This window comes from Carassius gibelio, chromosome B24, assembly GCF_023724105.1.
Source record: "Carassius gibelio isolate Cgi1373 ecotype wild population from Czech Republic chromosome B24, carGib1.2-hapl.c, whole genome shotgun sequence".
NCBI classification, from domain to species: Eukaryota; Metazoa; Chordata; class Actinopteri; order Cypriniformes; family Cyprinidae; genus Carassius; species Carassius gibelio.
The window spans coordinates 22,441,441-22,457,237 of record NC_068419.1 but is presented as its reverse complement, the minus strand read 5'-3'; the positions used below and the strand labels follow the sequence as shown (position 1 = coordinate 22,457,237).

At 37.9% G+C, this 15,797-nt stretch overlaps 1 protein-coding gene across 1 annotated transcript in view; it reads left to right on the top strand.

Annotated features, from left to right (window-relative positions):
* Positions 1–813: 813 nt before the first annotated feature.
* The window catches only part of galnt11 (UDP-N-acetyl-alpha-D-galactosamine:polypeptide N-acetylgalactosaminyltransferase 11 (GalNAc-T11)), a 17,366-nt gene continuing 2,382 nt past the window's right edge, over positions 814–15,797 (top strand). The window contains exons 1-10 of the mRNA XM_052596207.1: positions 814–966; positions 7,257–7,547; positions 8,533–8,656; positions 8,796–8,962; positions 9,641–9,766; positions 9,991–10,231; positions 11,794–11,911; positions 12,114–12,266; positions 14,469–14,684; positions 15,232–15,336. Of these exons, the coding sequence (XP_052452167.1) occupies positions 7,295–7,547; positions 8,533–8,656; positions 8,796–8,962; positions 9,641–9,766; positions 9,991–10,231; positions 11,794–11,911; positions 12,114–12,266; positions 14,469–14,684; positions 15,232–15,336 (1,503 nt within the window). The 5' untranslated portion in view covers positions 814–966; positions 7,257–7,294. The remainder of the gene's footprint in view (positions 967–7,256; positions 7,548–8,532; positions 8,657–8,795; positions 8,963–9,640; positions 9,767–9,990; positions 10,232–11,793; positions 11,912–12,113; positions 12,267–14,468; positions 14,685–15,231; positions 15,337–15,797) is intronic.

Genomic DNA, 15,797 nt, shown 5'->3' with positions numbered 1-15,797 from the left:
GATTGGGTGCCGGATCTGGCAGAAGTGGAAGGAGATAGGGACTGGCCCGTCTCCATTCCCTCCACCAGACATGTCTAGGAGCTCTAACGCGACAGACAACAGTAAATAAGACTCACAAGACAAACAGTTTGACATTCACACACAGAGCGCTTGCTGAAAGATGCGAAGCTGATGCCAGCTGCGTGGCACGTGCTTTTATAGCTTCCTGGTCGCTTACGTCACTCTGCCGGTGACGTCACGCTCTTCCATTGGTCTGATTTCACACGATATTCAGAGTCGCGCACGCTGGGCGCGTTCACCTAAGCGCATTGACGCAGCTCGAGTTCCTGAAGAGGAACATTTATTTCATAAAGTGAGTTTCCCCCCACTTTAAATTGTTTTACTTTAATAAAAGTTTTGAATTTTGTGAATTTTTGGAATGAAAGATCAAAAAGATAAACGATGCAGATTTATTTCCACAGCCGTCTTTGTTCATATTTACCAAGGGTGCCAATAATAGTGGGCGACACTGTAACTATAGTGAACTGATAAAGTGTAATAAATACTGCAGTATACTTTAGTTTTTACTATAGTAAACTGTAGTGTATTGTAGAATAAAATACCTATAGTTGTAGAAAACTTAGTACAGTAATTATGATTATGAGTTGTTATGATTCAACTCATAAACTTATTAGTAAAGACTGGAATATAGAAATTGTATGATTAGGAAGGCATACAACATTTGCAGGCCTGTGGGTCCTCCAGGACAGGTTTGGAAGATGAAAAATGGGTTTGTTTAATGTGTAGAAAACAGTGGTCACCGTTGTGGAGTTGGTGCCATTTTGAAGCTCGGCCAGCAGGCGGCAACAGAGTCAGTCAGGCGCAGGCGCATCATCACCAGCGAGTAACTGACAGCAGCACAGCTCAGATTCATTTCAGATTGCAGGAGAGCAATGGAGCTGCTGTGAAAGACCTCTTCATCAGCGAGTGAGTCACTGTACCACACTGACATTACCAGAGATTACACGTTTTAGAGAGGTTTAGATCAGTACCGGGTTAAAGAAACGTTACAGCAGTTATTGTTCATTCTGTGCAGTTAACGAGTTAGCTCATAGCTCATTATGTCTGCGTCCCAGTGAGCCGCCTACATAGGCATCATGTTTGGGCTTTGGGCGTTTGAGGAGGATCTTTACGAATCAGCAGGGATTTTGGTGCGACTGCGGTCAAACCAGCCGCGATTCAATCCATGATTCTTTGACGTATGTTGAGTGATAAAGGTCATCTGATAATATCGTATCCAGAAATTCTTTCTATGTAGGTAACGTTAGTTGACTAGTTTGTTGAGATAGTCTATGATGGTTGTCTGTGTAACGTTACTGTAGGCAGCGCAGCAATTTGAGACAAAGCTCTGTTCGTGTTCTGTAGTTTTTTTTTTTTTTTTTTTTTTTTTTTTTTTTTTTGTAGTTTGATTATAAGAACAGACATAGTTCGTTTAAGAACAGAACCGCTCTGGATGACTTCAGTTCATATCCAAACAAACGTTAAGTTACATACACTGACTAACGAAATCCCTTAAAACGTCACTCGACTTGAGCTTGATTAATCACTTCCGAGCTGATTCGTTTTTAGACTTAACTCAGTTCTGTTTAGGAAAGATTATGAAACCGTGCATATGGTTGGAAAACAAATTACACAACATTTACTTAAAATTCACAGTGCGCACAAGAAATGTGAACTATACATTTTGCCAGATTGTGGACTACAACTCTTATGGTAACTTCTGACCCTATCCTAAATCATCTAACATTCACTTAAGAATGCATTTTTATCAGAAGATAATTTTAAATGGCCAATAAATTGGCCAGGCTAACATATTGGTCTGTCTTTAGTTAAATTAGACTAGCTGAAGAAAATTATTACAAATACTGCAATGCTTGCATTTTTTGTGATGTCTGGTGCATGACACAGCAAGATTATTTATTATTTATCCTGGCAAGTTGGCTTTCAGGACCCAAGCATAAATTAAACATTCACAAGAGCTGTGCTGTAATTCCATATAATTGCATTCACTGGTTTCAGTTTTCGGGTGGGTTCTCGAGTTACTGAGGCCGCTGGATGTCTGCATCGGTTTGAAGAATGACACGTGTCTTTGCCATTCATGTGATGTGATGCAATACAATGAGACTTAACTAGAAATGTATTTATTTTTACTTGGATTTGTTGTCTGGTGTGTTACGGCTTAAAATGTTGTGCAAAGTACATGTTAATGATTGACTAATGCTTTTGAAATGCTGAGGTCAGTACTCTATTTCTCATAGGCCTACATATCCCATATAACAATTTTCTTTACCAAAAAAAATAAAAAATGCAGCATTGTCTCTACCTTTTTCCTCTGTTTAGTTACTAAGGGCATCAGTGTTTATGTATGTATGTATTTAAATGGGAGTCTGATTTGTGCCTCTTGCTACTGGAATATCTAAAAATAATGTCACTGGATGATTTATAAAGTGAATAACTCTGGGGTATTGGTAATGCTTAAAGGGGTCATATGATGCTTTTTTTTAAATTTACATTTTGTGTATTTGGTGTAACAGAATATATTGTCAAGTTTTAATGTTCAAAAAACACATAATTTTTCAAATACTGTATATTATTGTATGTCCTATATGCCCTGCCTCTCTCAAATGCGTCATTTTTTTAATACAAAGTGCCTTCTTCCGACAAGCAAAGTCTGCTCTGATTGGCCGAACACCACAAGCACTCTGCAGAAATGTATCGCCCCCTTTCCATAATCGCAAGCTTCATCTTTCAAAATAAATGTAAAGACAGTTAATAAAGTCCTTAGTTCAAGCCTGAAAGGGGAACAGAGTGTCGTGACAGACACAGTGAGGAAGTTCGTATGTGTTTGCAGTACATAAGCCACAGACGGTTAAGAAAGCTGACTCCACTGTGTGACCCTCTCTCTTTCTCACACACACACACACACACACACACACACACATACACGTGATGTGCAAAACTCTGCATTTGAACATTCAATAGCAAATACTTAAACTAATAACAAAACATACTAACAACCCCCAACTGCTCCCGGGCGCCACAGCATAAATGGCTGCCCACTGCTCCGGGTGTGTGTTCACAGTGTGTGTGTGTGTTCACTGCTCTGTGTGTGTGCACTTCGGATGGGTTAAATGCAGAGCACAAATTCTGAGTATGGGTCACCATACTTGGCTGAATGTCACGTCACTTTCCTTTTCTTAACAGAAGCTGATTCAGAAGAGCCAGATTGTCATAGCAAGGTCAGAATTACCCCCTCTCCTTGGTTCACAAATGGTCGTCCATAAAATGTGTCGCTGTTCTGTTGTTTGTAATCTTAAAGATTACTAAATGCATCTTCTTTCGGAAGGCCAAATAAAGTGCTTTTGCTTTCGCCTAGATACACACAGCATGTACCTGACACTAACTGTGGTTACTGAAACCACACTAGACATGTGCCGGTATTCGTTAATGGGATATATCATGGTAATGAATATGCACAATATTGTTATCGTGGACACTTCTAAATACCGTGAATAATTATACATTACAAATTATTCAGAATTTGGGATGCATTTTAAGAATACTATTCCCATCAACTGGTTAAATGCACAACACTGTATGTTGTTTGAAAGATGCTTGTGCGCTCTTATGTAAACAAGCATGCATGAGGACATGTGTAAGACGCGCTGAATGAAAGCACATTCACTCTCTGACAGCAGATGGCGCTAAACTGATAACCTAACATTAAATATAACGCATAATATAACGCAAAATATAACGTGCGTCCTGTGACAAATTTGCTGCGTCTGCGCATGGAAGTTATCAGTCTAAATGTTCTGAGAAATCAGTCAATGGTGAAAATCAATCAATCATTTAAATTCCAACAGTTTAACACCAATATTGGACATAAACGAACATGTTAAATATAAAGTATTCAAAACAGGTAAGTTCATATATTTGGAATGAAGTTAAATTGAACTGATGCATCAGTCATACAGCGCTCCGCACTGCGCGTCTCATGACAAGCTCTTTTCTCTGGAAGATACGCAAGAAAATCGCAGCTTCTGTTGAATCACGATTTCAATTCCATTTAAATTAATCATGCAGCCCCTAGTTTCATTTGAGAAAACTACCATCATATCACATACACAACAGCTGCAAGTTCCTCATGGCAACCCGTCAAAATAAAAGTTTATATTATATTATTATATTAGGAAATGTCAGAATATATTACTATTTAGCAGTCTTAAAGGGTTAGTTCACCCATTAATCAAAACTATATCATTAATAACTCACCCTCATGTTGTTCCATACCCGTGAGAGCTCCGTTCATCTTCGGAACACAGATTAAGATATTTTTGATTTTGTCCGAGAGCTCTCAGTCCCTCCATTGAAACTGTGTGTTCTGTAGTTAAAAAAAAAAAAAAAAAAAAGTTTGATTATAAGAACATAAATAGTTCGTATAAGAACTGGTATACTGTCCATGTCCAGAAAGGAACATCATCAAAGTAGTCCATGTGACATCAGAGAGTCAGCTAGAATTTTTTGAAGCATCGAAAATACATTTTGGTCCAAAAATAACAAAAACTACGACTTTATTCAGCATTGTCTTCTCTTCCGGTCTGTTGTGAGATTTCAAAATACTGAAGTGTAGTGATACCCGGTTCGCGAACGTATCATTCGATGTAACCGGATCTTCTTCAACCAGTTTACCGAATAGTTGAAATGGTTCGCATAAGCATTAATCCATAAATGACTTAATCTGTTAACTTTTTTAACGTGGCTGGCACTCAATCTGAGTTAAAACAAACCAATATCCCGGAGTAATTCATTTACTCAAACAGTACACTGACTGAACTGCTGAAGTCATTTGTGGATTAATGCTTATGCAAACCATTTCAAACGATTCAGTTCGATTCGGTGATTCGGCCTTACGGGTTTGGAACAACATGAGGGTGAGTTATTAATGACATAATTTTGATTATTGGGTGAACTAACCCTTTAAGACTTAATGCTACTAATGCTAATAGATATTAAAGGGGGGGGGTGAAATGCTCGTTTTCACTCAATATCCTGTTAATCTTGAATATCCTATAGAGTAGTACTGCATCCTTCATAACTCCAAAAAGTATTTAGTTTTATTATATTCATAAGAGAAAGATAGTCTGTACCGATTTTACCTGGAAAAACACGACCGACTGGAGGCGTGATGTGTGGGCGGAGCTAAAGAATCACGAGCGCCAGTAGGCTTTTGCATTGACAGCGTCTGGAAGCTGTGACATTACCGTGAGGACAAAACCAACCAAAACAAACCATGGCTAACAGTCATATTCGCATATTTATGATCCAGAATCAGATCCAGAGGCTGAAATTTAACAAGAGCAGCATCAGCAACAACGTCTCTATGTGGTATGTACTTAAACTGTATATATTTGCTTAGCGGTTTTGGAAAATGACTAAGTTGCACTTTGTCGTCTATTTTTTTTTTTTTAAGCTGTACATGTGGAAAGTGCAGTTTGATGACAACATCACATGTTGTTTACTTGATGTGCTTACGCGCCGATAGCTAAGTTAACAACACAGAGATATTTGAAGCAGTTTTACTCACCGCATGCGGTTCCAACACACGATCGTGACCCTTTTTCGTTGGGACTGCATTATCCTTAAGAAATAAACGATGTGCAAATCCAGCGTCAAACTGGACCTTGTTTGTAAAACAAGCATCTTCAAAATGCAGGGAACAAACACAAACACTTGAACAACTCCGTTGATGCTCTGTAAAAATAAACTCCATCCACTGGTCCCTTAAAGCTGTTTTTTTTTGGTAATCTGTGCAGGGTTGTCTTGCCCTGGCAACCAAAAACACACTCCTTTTGTGACATTTCGCGACGCTCTCGCTCTGATCAGTGAATGCCTGTTGTGCTCTCAGTGCTCTGCTATACGGGAGCGCGCGCTCTTTCGGCAGACGTGCCCTTAGGACCCATATAAGGAAATTCCGCTCCATCTAACGTCACACAGAGCCATACTCGAAAAAAACTTTCCGAAACTTGTGACAAACCGGAAGGAGTATATTTGGAACAGAAATACTCCTTCAAACGTACAACTTAATTTTTGAAACTTTGTCCATGTTTAGCATGGGAATCCAACTCTTTAACAGTGTAAAAAAACTCAGTATGCATGAAATAGCATTTCACCCCCCCTTTAATATATCTTTATTGTTAAAGGAATAATCACATTTGTTTTCTTTTTTCTTTTTAACCGTAAACCTCACTCTGTTTGCAAAAAAAAGGGGTTTAATTTTCTTTTGATTAGGATAAATTAATGTTTTATTTCTTCATCAGAAATAACAATAAGACCACTGTATAGGGCTTTAAAATGACTCCTTACAAAAAAAAGAATAGGTTTAAAATACAAGCCTGTCTTTCTTCTTCTTCTGCTTCTTCTTCTTTTTCTTCTTCTTCTTATTATTTATTTTTATTATTAATTCACCATTTGTAAACTGATGTTTACTGTTAGCATTTGTATGGCATTCATATTAAAACTATATTCACTGAATGTCCTAATAAAGCCCTAATAAAGAATATCTATTTGGATTTGAGACTTTAGTCTTTGCAACTTTACAGATCTTCTTCATGCACCAAGAGCTTTTAACACTCCAAAGAGAAAGGACAAATTTAAATCACATCATATGACCCCTTTAATACTGGATGTTTTACAGAAGAAAGGTACCGTATTTTTCGGACTATAAGTCGCACCTGAGTATAAGTCGCATCAGTCAAAAAATATGTCATGACGAGGAAAAAAACTTATGTAAGTCGCACTGGACTATAAGTCGCATTTATTTAGAACAAAGAACCAAGAGAAAACATTACCGTCTACAGCCGCAAGAGGGCGCTCTATGCCGCTCAGTGTAGACTACAGGAGTACTGAGCAGCATCTCTGGCAGCATAGATGTTTTCTCTTGGTTCATTTCTCCTGGTTCATGTCAAATTAATTTTGATAAATAAGTCACACCTGACTATAATTGGCAGGATCAGCCAAACTATGAAAAAAAGTGCGACTTATAGTCCGGAAAATACGGTACTTCGTCTCATTTGATTCTCTCTTGTTACTTGAAACTTGATGATTGAAAACCAATGAGTCTCATTATTCATAAACAAATGATGAATCTCCCATTGTGCAAAAAAAGATAAAAAAATTATTAACTGTCTACTCATCAATGAATAATTGTCTTTCAGGGGCCTGATAATGGCCAGCCAAGGATGCTAGCGTTACCATGGGCAGCGTCACTCTGCGCTACTTTTGCTATGGTTGCCTCTTCACCTCTGTGACCTGGTCGATTCTACTCTTCCTGTATTTCCACCTCAGCCAGGAAAGCCATTTGTCCTTCAAAAATGTGCCCATCCAGGGGCAGCGCCGCTTCCAGCCTCGTTTCACCCGTGGCCCAGCGCTCCTTCGCAGAGATGGCAGTCAAGTCCGCAAAGGACATGCAATGGAGGCTCTCAAGCCGGACCTTTCTCCAGAGCTGGGTTAGTGGACATATATTCCAACTATAAATGTATATGTTTTCATTTGAAATAGACATATTGTGTGGAGGTCTGTTGATAGGATACAGATTTTATATTGGATATCAAGTAACAACTCACCACAGAAGTATTGTTGTTGATGTTTAATGTATTATACAAAATACAATTAAACAAACATCAAATCAGATAAAAAAAAAAAGCGGTGTTTGCCCCAGGGTGTCATACAAGCCACGAAATCTGCTGCAAACTAACATGTATTTAATAAAATAAGAATAGTATTGGGTTGCTTTTTATTGGTTTTTAAGCATCCTACCCATTTTGGCATATGTCTAATTTTGGTTAGCTTCTACTACAATATGAATTTGCACCTAAATATTATAGAGTGGGATTGGCCGCTTAGCCTAGCCTTTGACATCAACAGCAGATGATGTGGGAAGTGGTTCTCATCTTAAATGGTGGTTATTTGGTTAGCAAGATGATTTTTATTTGCATTTTAATACAATTTCATTTTTGGTTGCGACCCACCACTTATGAAGCCCTGGTCTAAATCTTCCAGCGAGTGAGAAAAAGAGCCTGTGCTGCTCATTTACAGTAATGAGCTCCACCGTGTGCTTTTAGAATAAATAGTGTTTTGACAGTTTGTCACCGGTAATTAGAAAAGCCTGTTTGGCTACTTAGAAAAGATGAAATGGCATGAAAACTTTTCATGACAGGAAAGAGAAAAAGACTTGACTACAATTGGATATTCATTAAAATATGAGTTTTGCAGGCAGCGAGGCAGGTTTTGGAACAGCTTTTGTTGCCATGACAACACACTTTCTACCTATATTATGCTGTGAAGCTGAATCAATCCACCGGTTTAAAAGACTTTTGACTAGACCATCTGTCCTTCACTGTGGGCTCCACTAAATCCTCTGGAAAAGCAGCTTGCTTTTAACAAGCAGCCACTGAGTAATAAGTCAGTGATTTACGAGTGTTCTGATTTCAGGAATGATTTTTAACAAGCAAGACCAAGAGGTACGAGATATGGGCTATCATAAGCACGCCTTCAACGTTCTCATCAGTAACCGGCTCGGCTACCACAGAGACGTCCCTGACACGAGGAATGACAAGTACGAACATCTCTCTTTATGAGGTCAAGGTGCACATGATTTTGAGGAAAACATTCCATATTGTGTAAATGGAGGTGAAGGGACATGTGATTTGGCGTGATACTGCTGTAAATCATCACATGAACACTGCTCCCAACAGGTGCAGAGACCAGATCTATCCCGTGACCTTGCCCACAGCCAGCATAGTGATCTGCTTCTACAATGAGGCGTTCTCTGCCCTCCTTAGGACGGTTCACAGCGTGCTGGATCGCACACCACACTACCTGCTCCATGAGATCATACTGGTGGATGACCACAGTGAACTGGGCAAGCTACTTGACTTCTCTCAACATCTCCAGTCATCTCTTCTTTTGTTTTAGTTCACTGAAGCAAGACGTGATAATGATTGACAAGTTGGATCTGTTCTAAACCTTAATGAGATACCTTAGTGTCAAGAGACTAAACTGGTTCTCATGATCTATCTCCTCACACAAGCGACTCAAATAACACAAATTTAGCATCCTTTAGCAAACATTTTTAATGTATAATATACTGTGTGTGTGTATGTGTGTGTGTGTGTGTATATATATATATATATATATATATATATATATATATATATATATATATATATATATAAATAAACGAAATATACTGTAGAATTAGGTCAACACTCAATTAACTGTCCACTGTGCAAGTAACACTGAAGAGTTAAAGAGTTTAATATATCACTGTTTGAATGCACTAAACATGACTAATCACAAAATGACTTCATGAGCCAGATATTTGGTATTTGTGTATGTGCACGTAATCATTCGGTCAGAAAATATTCTAAACTGTTTAAAGCACCTGACAAATTCTTAAGAGTTGTAATCCAAAAGACTTGGAGCTTTCAGCTTCCCTAGATTTAACCATTGCCTGTAACATGTTAGCTAATGTGTGTAATGTAGTTGAAAGGATTGCTGAATGTTTGACTCATCAGATGTTACACTGTTTGTCTGACAGATGATCTGAAGGAAGACTTGGATTCTTACATACAGCAGCACCTGCAGAAGAAAGTGAAGCTAGTTCGTAATGAGAAGAGGGAGGGCCTTATCCGCGGAAGGATGATTGGGGCATCTCATGCTACAGGTCTGACCTTAAAGGGATAGTTCACCCAATAAAACTGATTTCCAAACTGATGAAAGCTGTGTTAATCTTCAAAACAAACCTGAGAGATTTCTGTCTCTCGATTAGCAGTCCATGCAACCGAAATTCTGAGACTATAAAAAGTTCATAAAGAAAGCAGTTTTGATTCTTGTTGTTATTACTATATCCTTCAGAAAGGCTGTCTTCATCGCTGTTATTTCTTTCAGGTGAGGTGTTGGTGTTTCTGGACAGTCACTGTGAGGTGAATGAGGCATGGCTCCAGCCTCTGCTCACGCCCATCAAAGAGAACAGAAAAACCGTGGTTTGCCCAGTCATCGACATCATCAGTGCAGACACACTAGTATACAGCCCCTCTCCTATCGTGCGGGGGGGATTTAACTGGGGCTTGCACTTTAAATGGGATCCAGTGCCCATGTCTGAACTCAACAGCCCTGATGGAGCCATCAGGTATGACCAGTGTCTTACATAATGCTAGGATGCAAACTTTTTGCCTTTCTGTGAAATGTTCTATTTTGAAAGCACATTTCAATTTTTTTTTTGTTGCTTCGAGTCCATTAAGTATCAAATAAAAAATATATATATTTTATTTGTTCATTTACATTTAAATTTAGTCAATTATCAGACTCTTTTATCCAAAGCGACTTACAAATGAGGACAATGGAAGCAATCTAAATCAACAAAAGAGTAATGATATACAAGTGCTATAACAAGTCTCAGTTAGCTTAATGCAGTACACATAGCAAGGGCTTTTAAATGATATAATAAATAAAAAGAAAACAGATATAATAGAAAAAGAATACAGCAAGCTAGTGTTAAAGATCTTTTTTGCTTTTGTTAATTGTATAATAAATGAAAAAGAAAACGGATAGAATACAAAAAGAGTAGGAAGCTAGTTAGATATTATTATTATTTATTGATTTAATAAATTTTTTAAAAAATAGAATTAGAATAGTGTGTGCTAAAGTTAGAGGATAAACAGAGGTGTGACATGAATTATTTTCGCCTCATTAAAAATGAATCTTGCGGCCACATTCTGGATTAATTGTAAAGGTTTGATAGAACTGGCTGGAAGAACTGCCAAAAGTCTGAGAAAGTCAGCTGACCATCAATCATAATTCCAAGGTTTCTGTCTGTTTTTGAAGGAGTTATGGTTAATGTCCCAATCTAGATGGTGATATTGTGATGAAACGATGGATTTGCTGGAACCACAAGCAGTTATGTCTTGGCAAGGTTGAGTTGAAGGTGATGGTCCTTCATCCAGCAAGAAGTGTCTGTTAGACGAGCTAAGATGTGAGCAGCTACCGTCGGATCATCAGGATATAATGAGAGGAAGGTGTCATCAGCATAGCAGTGGTATGAAAAGCCATGTTTCTGAATGACAGGACCTAATGATGCCATGTAGACAGAGAAGAGAAGTGGTCCAAGAACTGAGCTCTGATTCACCCCAGTATTTAGATGTTGTGACTTGGACACCAAGATACTTTGAAGGACTTATGTTATAGATAACACTCAAACCACTGGAGTGTGGTTCCTGAGATGACCTTTGCCAGTAGGGTTGATAGGAGGATCTGGTGGTTAACCGTGTCAAAAGCAGCGGACAGATCAAGCGAGATAAGTACTGAAGATTTGGATTCTGCTCTTGCCAGTTTTAGGTCTTCGACAACTGAGAGCGAGGCAGTCTCAGTTGAATGTCCAATTCTAAAGCCAGATTGGTTGCTGTCAAGGAGGTTGTTTTGTGTGAGAAAGGGAGAGATTTGATAGAACACAGCTCGTTCAATGGTTTTTAAAATGAAAGGAAGAAGGAAACTGGTCTGTAGTTCTCTAAAAGAGATGGGTTGAGGGTGGGTTTCTTATTTGTAGCATTACAGTATCTTTTTTTTAATACTAATTTTCAGATTTTAAAATAATGGGGAATTCAAATTAAAGTATTTGGACATATTTAGTGATGGAACTATTAAATCTGGTTTAATAAAAAATGCTGGTATGACTCCAGTCTTGTTTCTCTGCAGGTCTCCCACGATGGCAGGTGGGCTGTTCGCCATGGACAGGAATTATTTTTATGAGCTTGGTCAGTATGACCGTGGCATGGACATTTGGGGTGGAGAAAACTTGGAGATCTCTTTTCGGGTAAAATTAGTGTGCTTTTAAGATGCATTGTTTGTTTTTTAATTTGACAAAACTGAAAGGGTTCAGGAGGGAATTGAAGGAGTTGATGAAGTTAATAATGAATTTGATTGAATTTGGTTTAGAACCTTTGGTTTAGACATTTTTATTTAATCTTGGTGACTAAAAATATACTCTCTTGTTTTAAAATATTGTTTTCCATCAGATTTGGATGTGTGGAGGGCAGTTACTGATCGTTCCCTGCTCCAGGGTGGGGCACATCTTCCGCAAGCGTCGGCCCTATGGGTCACCCGGAGGTCAGGATACAATGGCCCACAATTCTCTGCGTTTGGCCCATGTCTGGATGGATGACTATAAGGTGGAGATCAATAGCATAATGCTCTTATAAAATGAATAATAAAATGTTCTACATGTTGCAAATAATCCTTTAACTCTTCTATCTTTTAGCATTTGTATGTAAGAGAGCTTGCATTTTAATATGAGAAACTTGATTGTAGCACAATGTAATGGATTAGTTTCCTGGAAGAGTGGCCAGTTATACAACATTGCCTGAATAAATGGACATTGACCAATCAGAATCAAGTATACCATAGAGCTGTATAATAATTCAACTTAGTTGTACATACTGTAGTTTTTTTTTTCTTAAGTAGTGTGTTCATGTGCATTTGCAAAAGGATTCAAAAGTGATAACTGCTCAGTCTTTTCTTGTCAGTATTGTAGTTTAATTGAATTTTTTGAGGCAGGTCTCTTTATTTAAAAAAAAAGAAAGTGTTTGTTAGCCCTTATTTGTGGCCTGGAGTACTTGAACATGAATTGCTGAAAGTCAGACTGCAGTCGCAATTGACTTATTTAAAAGAAAATCACAGTACATGATGCGCACAGACTTTTATTTCTATGATTTCATGCAATCAGGGGTATCAAACATGTTTTGTAAAATTTTGAGATTATGATGATGATTATGATTTAAGAACACATTGTTTTCATTTTTCATGTGTCTCCTAGCAATGAGGTGCATGTTTCTGCAGGAGTTTGTGTTTTTGAAAGTCTGGCAAGATTTTCTTCAGGCAGCATGTGTATGATCCCCAGTTTTTCTACCATTTACAATTTTTGGAAAGTGTGATACCTAGTGTGTTTTATAGAAATTGTGTAGTGCATTCCAGCATTAAACTTGTGATTTTCACTAGTGATTCTAATTTAGAGTAAAACGTTTGACCTTTCGGATGGATGAGAACAGGCATAACATGTTTATTATTTTTTTTATTTCTTTTGTAAAGCAAAAAAACATGTCCACCCTGACCCCGATTCTTTAAATTCACTCAATAAATTAAATGTTTTTCGCTAGGTTGGATATTGACAGCTGTAGTGCTGTTAGTTGTTCAATGCTGTTGGCAGCACATGCAGAGTGTTTCATTACATGATGAATTCTTCATGCGTGTTTGAATTTTACAGCTGCGTCCATCCCGCAGAACTTCAAAGGCTCATCATAATTGGCTCCTTGTCTAAGAGATAATTGACCCAGTTAGTGGAGAATGTAATTACCTGTGTCAGACACATTAATGCTCTGCTCCAACCGGTTATTCTCAAGATCCTGCTTAAGTGTCAGCTACTTTCTCAGCAACATTTGTTTACTCCTATACTGTCTTTTTTTTTTTTTTTTTGCTTCAGTGATGTGTAAACAGTGTTGAATTATTTTCCAGCTAATGAAGGAGTTTTTATTTTTGGTAGCACTGTTCACATGTTTTTTTTTACTTGATGGGTACTTCATTATGAATAACTAACTCTCATATTACTTTAAGAACACATTATGTGACACTTGACTCCTCAACAGTTACACCATGTCAGTTTACTGATGTCATTACAGTGTATTATACAATTGCAGTACATGATGCTAAAGATTAGTGTATTAAAGTGGCCCATTATGGATTTTTTAAAATGACCTTTCATGCAGTACGTAACGCAGCTCTAAGTTAATGAAAACATCCTGCCATGTTTTAAATCTGAAAGTGCACGGTGTAAAAAGTTATTGTCTCTCAAAAGAAAGAGTCAACTCTGAATCATTGAAATTAGTCTTTTAGGTTTTTTGTTTTTTAAATGAATCCCAAGCCATTTCATGTTGACGTCTACATGAAACATTACATATTGCCCACCCACTTGGTCTTCTCACATTGGTTTGAATGAAAATGCAAATTCATTCTTTGCCACTAGGTGTCGCTTTTGGAGCGTAAAAATAGTTTCCACGGTAACGGCTGTAAACAAAGTAGTACTGCTCACAATTAAATGAAAATAAGACCAATCACCGCAGACTGAATTAATCGTTGAGTGAATAGTTTGGGAGTCATTGAGCAAAGGTAAAAATAAATGCATATTATAAGACAATGAAAGTGTTTTTTGACTTTGCTTGCATGTCATTCATTTTTGGGCTAACGATTCCTTTAGTACTTGCTTATGGAATTGACTGTGAAGCACCTTTTCACTTGTGATAATGTTTTATCTCGCTTATGCTTTTTCAGTAAATGTGATAATTGAAGATTTCTATTGCATATGTGTATGTGTACATCAGGAGCAGTACTTTGCCTTGCGCCCGGAGCTTAGGAACCGTGACTACGGGGACATCAGCGAGCGGGTCGCTATTCGGAAGCGGCTGCAGTGTCACTCCTTCAAATGGTACCTGGACAATATCTATCCTGAGATGCAGGTCTCCTCCCCACACAAGCCCCAGCAGCCTGTCTTTATCAACAAGGGTTTGAAGAGACCCAAAGTCTTGCAGCGGGGTCGGGTAAGACCTCACATTGACCCTTATATTTCCCGTACCCTTTAGCTCTGTGGCTCAATAAAGGACTGAATGAATATTTGGCTGTTGTTTTCTAGGCTTGACTCACACAACATACAAACACTCTCAGCTCTCTTTTTTTGGGAGTAATTTGTAATCTTTCCATTACTGTACTCAAATGAACGGACAGCTGTCTGTTTACACAGCAGAGGGCAGTAGAGCAGCTCTTAAACAGGGACTGGACAGACTATTCATTAAGTCCACTGATGCTTTGCACTTTTCACACTCCAATCAAAATGTGCAAATCTGAGATGACTTAGAGAAAACTTTAGAAATTAGCCATTTATTTATTTCATCATTTCAAATTTAAAATATAATCTATATATATATATATATTTTTTTTTGCATACATGTCAGTTCATATAAATGAAATGCAGTAATGTATATCCCCCAGACCATGAGATAAAATATTTGCAGCGGTTCTTTAAATGGGCTTTTTCAAAAATACTCTTTCTCTCTGTGTGTGTGTGTGTGTGTGTGTGTTCTCTTTTAGCTGCGTAATGTTCTGGCTGACAAGTGTCTGGTGGCACAGGGGCGTCCCAGTCAGAAGGGAGGTGCTGTGGTGGTGAGAGACTGTGACCCACAGGACCCTGAGCAGGTCCGTTCATCGAGCTGCTGTCATTCTCAGATTATTCTAGGCAGCGATGAAGTGTATTTTGCTGATCATTTGCTTCTTTTTGCAGATCTGGTTATTTATTATTATTCGTTCCTTATTCATGCTTCAAACATATATTGCTATTCAAAAGTTTGGGGTCATTATGTTACTTTGATCAACTTGCTGAATAAAAGTATTAAAGGCATTTATGTTTCAAAAGATTACCATTTCAATAAATGTTTTTCTTTTTAACATTCTATTCATTAGAGGGAGAATAATTCCACAAAAATATTAAGCTGCACAACTGTTTTCAATGTAATAAATGATTTCAAACATGAATGCAGCGGTATTCAGACGATCATGTCACTGAAGACTTAAGCAATTCTGCTCCGTCATCACAGGATTTAATTTACATTTTATATGTATTTAGTTAATATTTAAATTAGGAGTATAACATTTTTCTG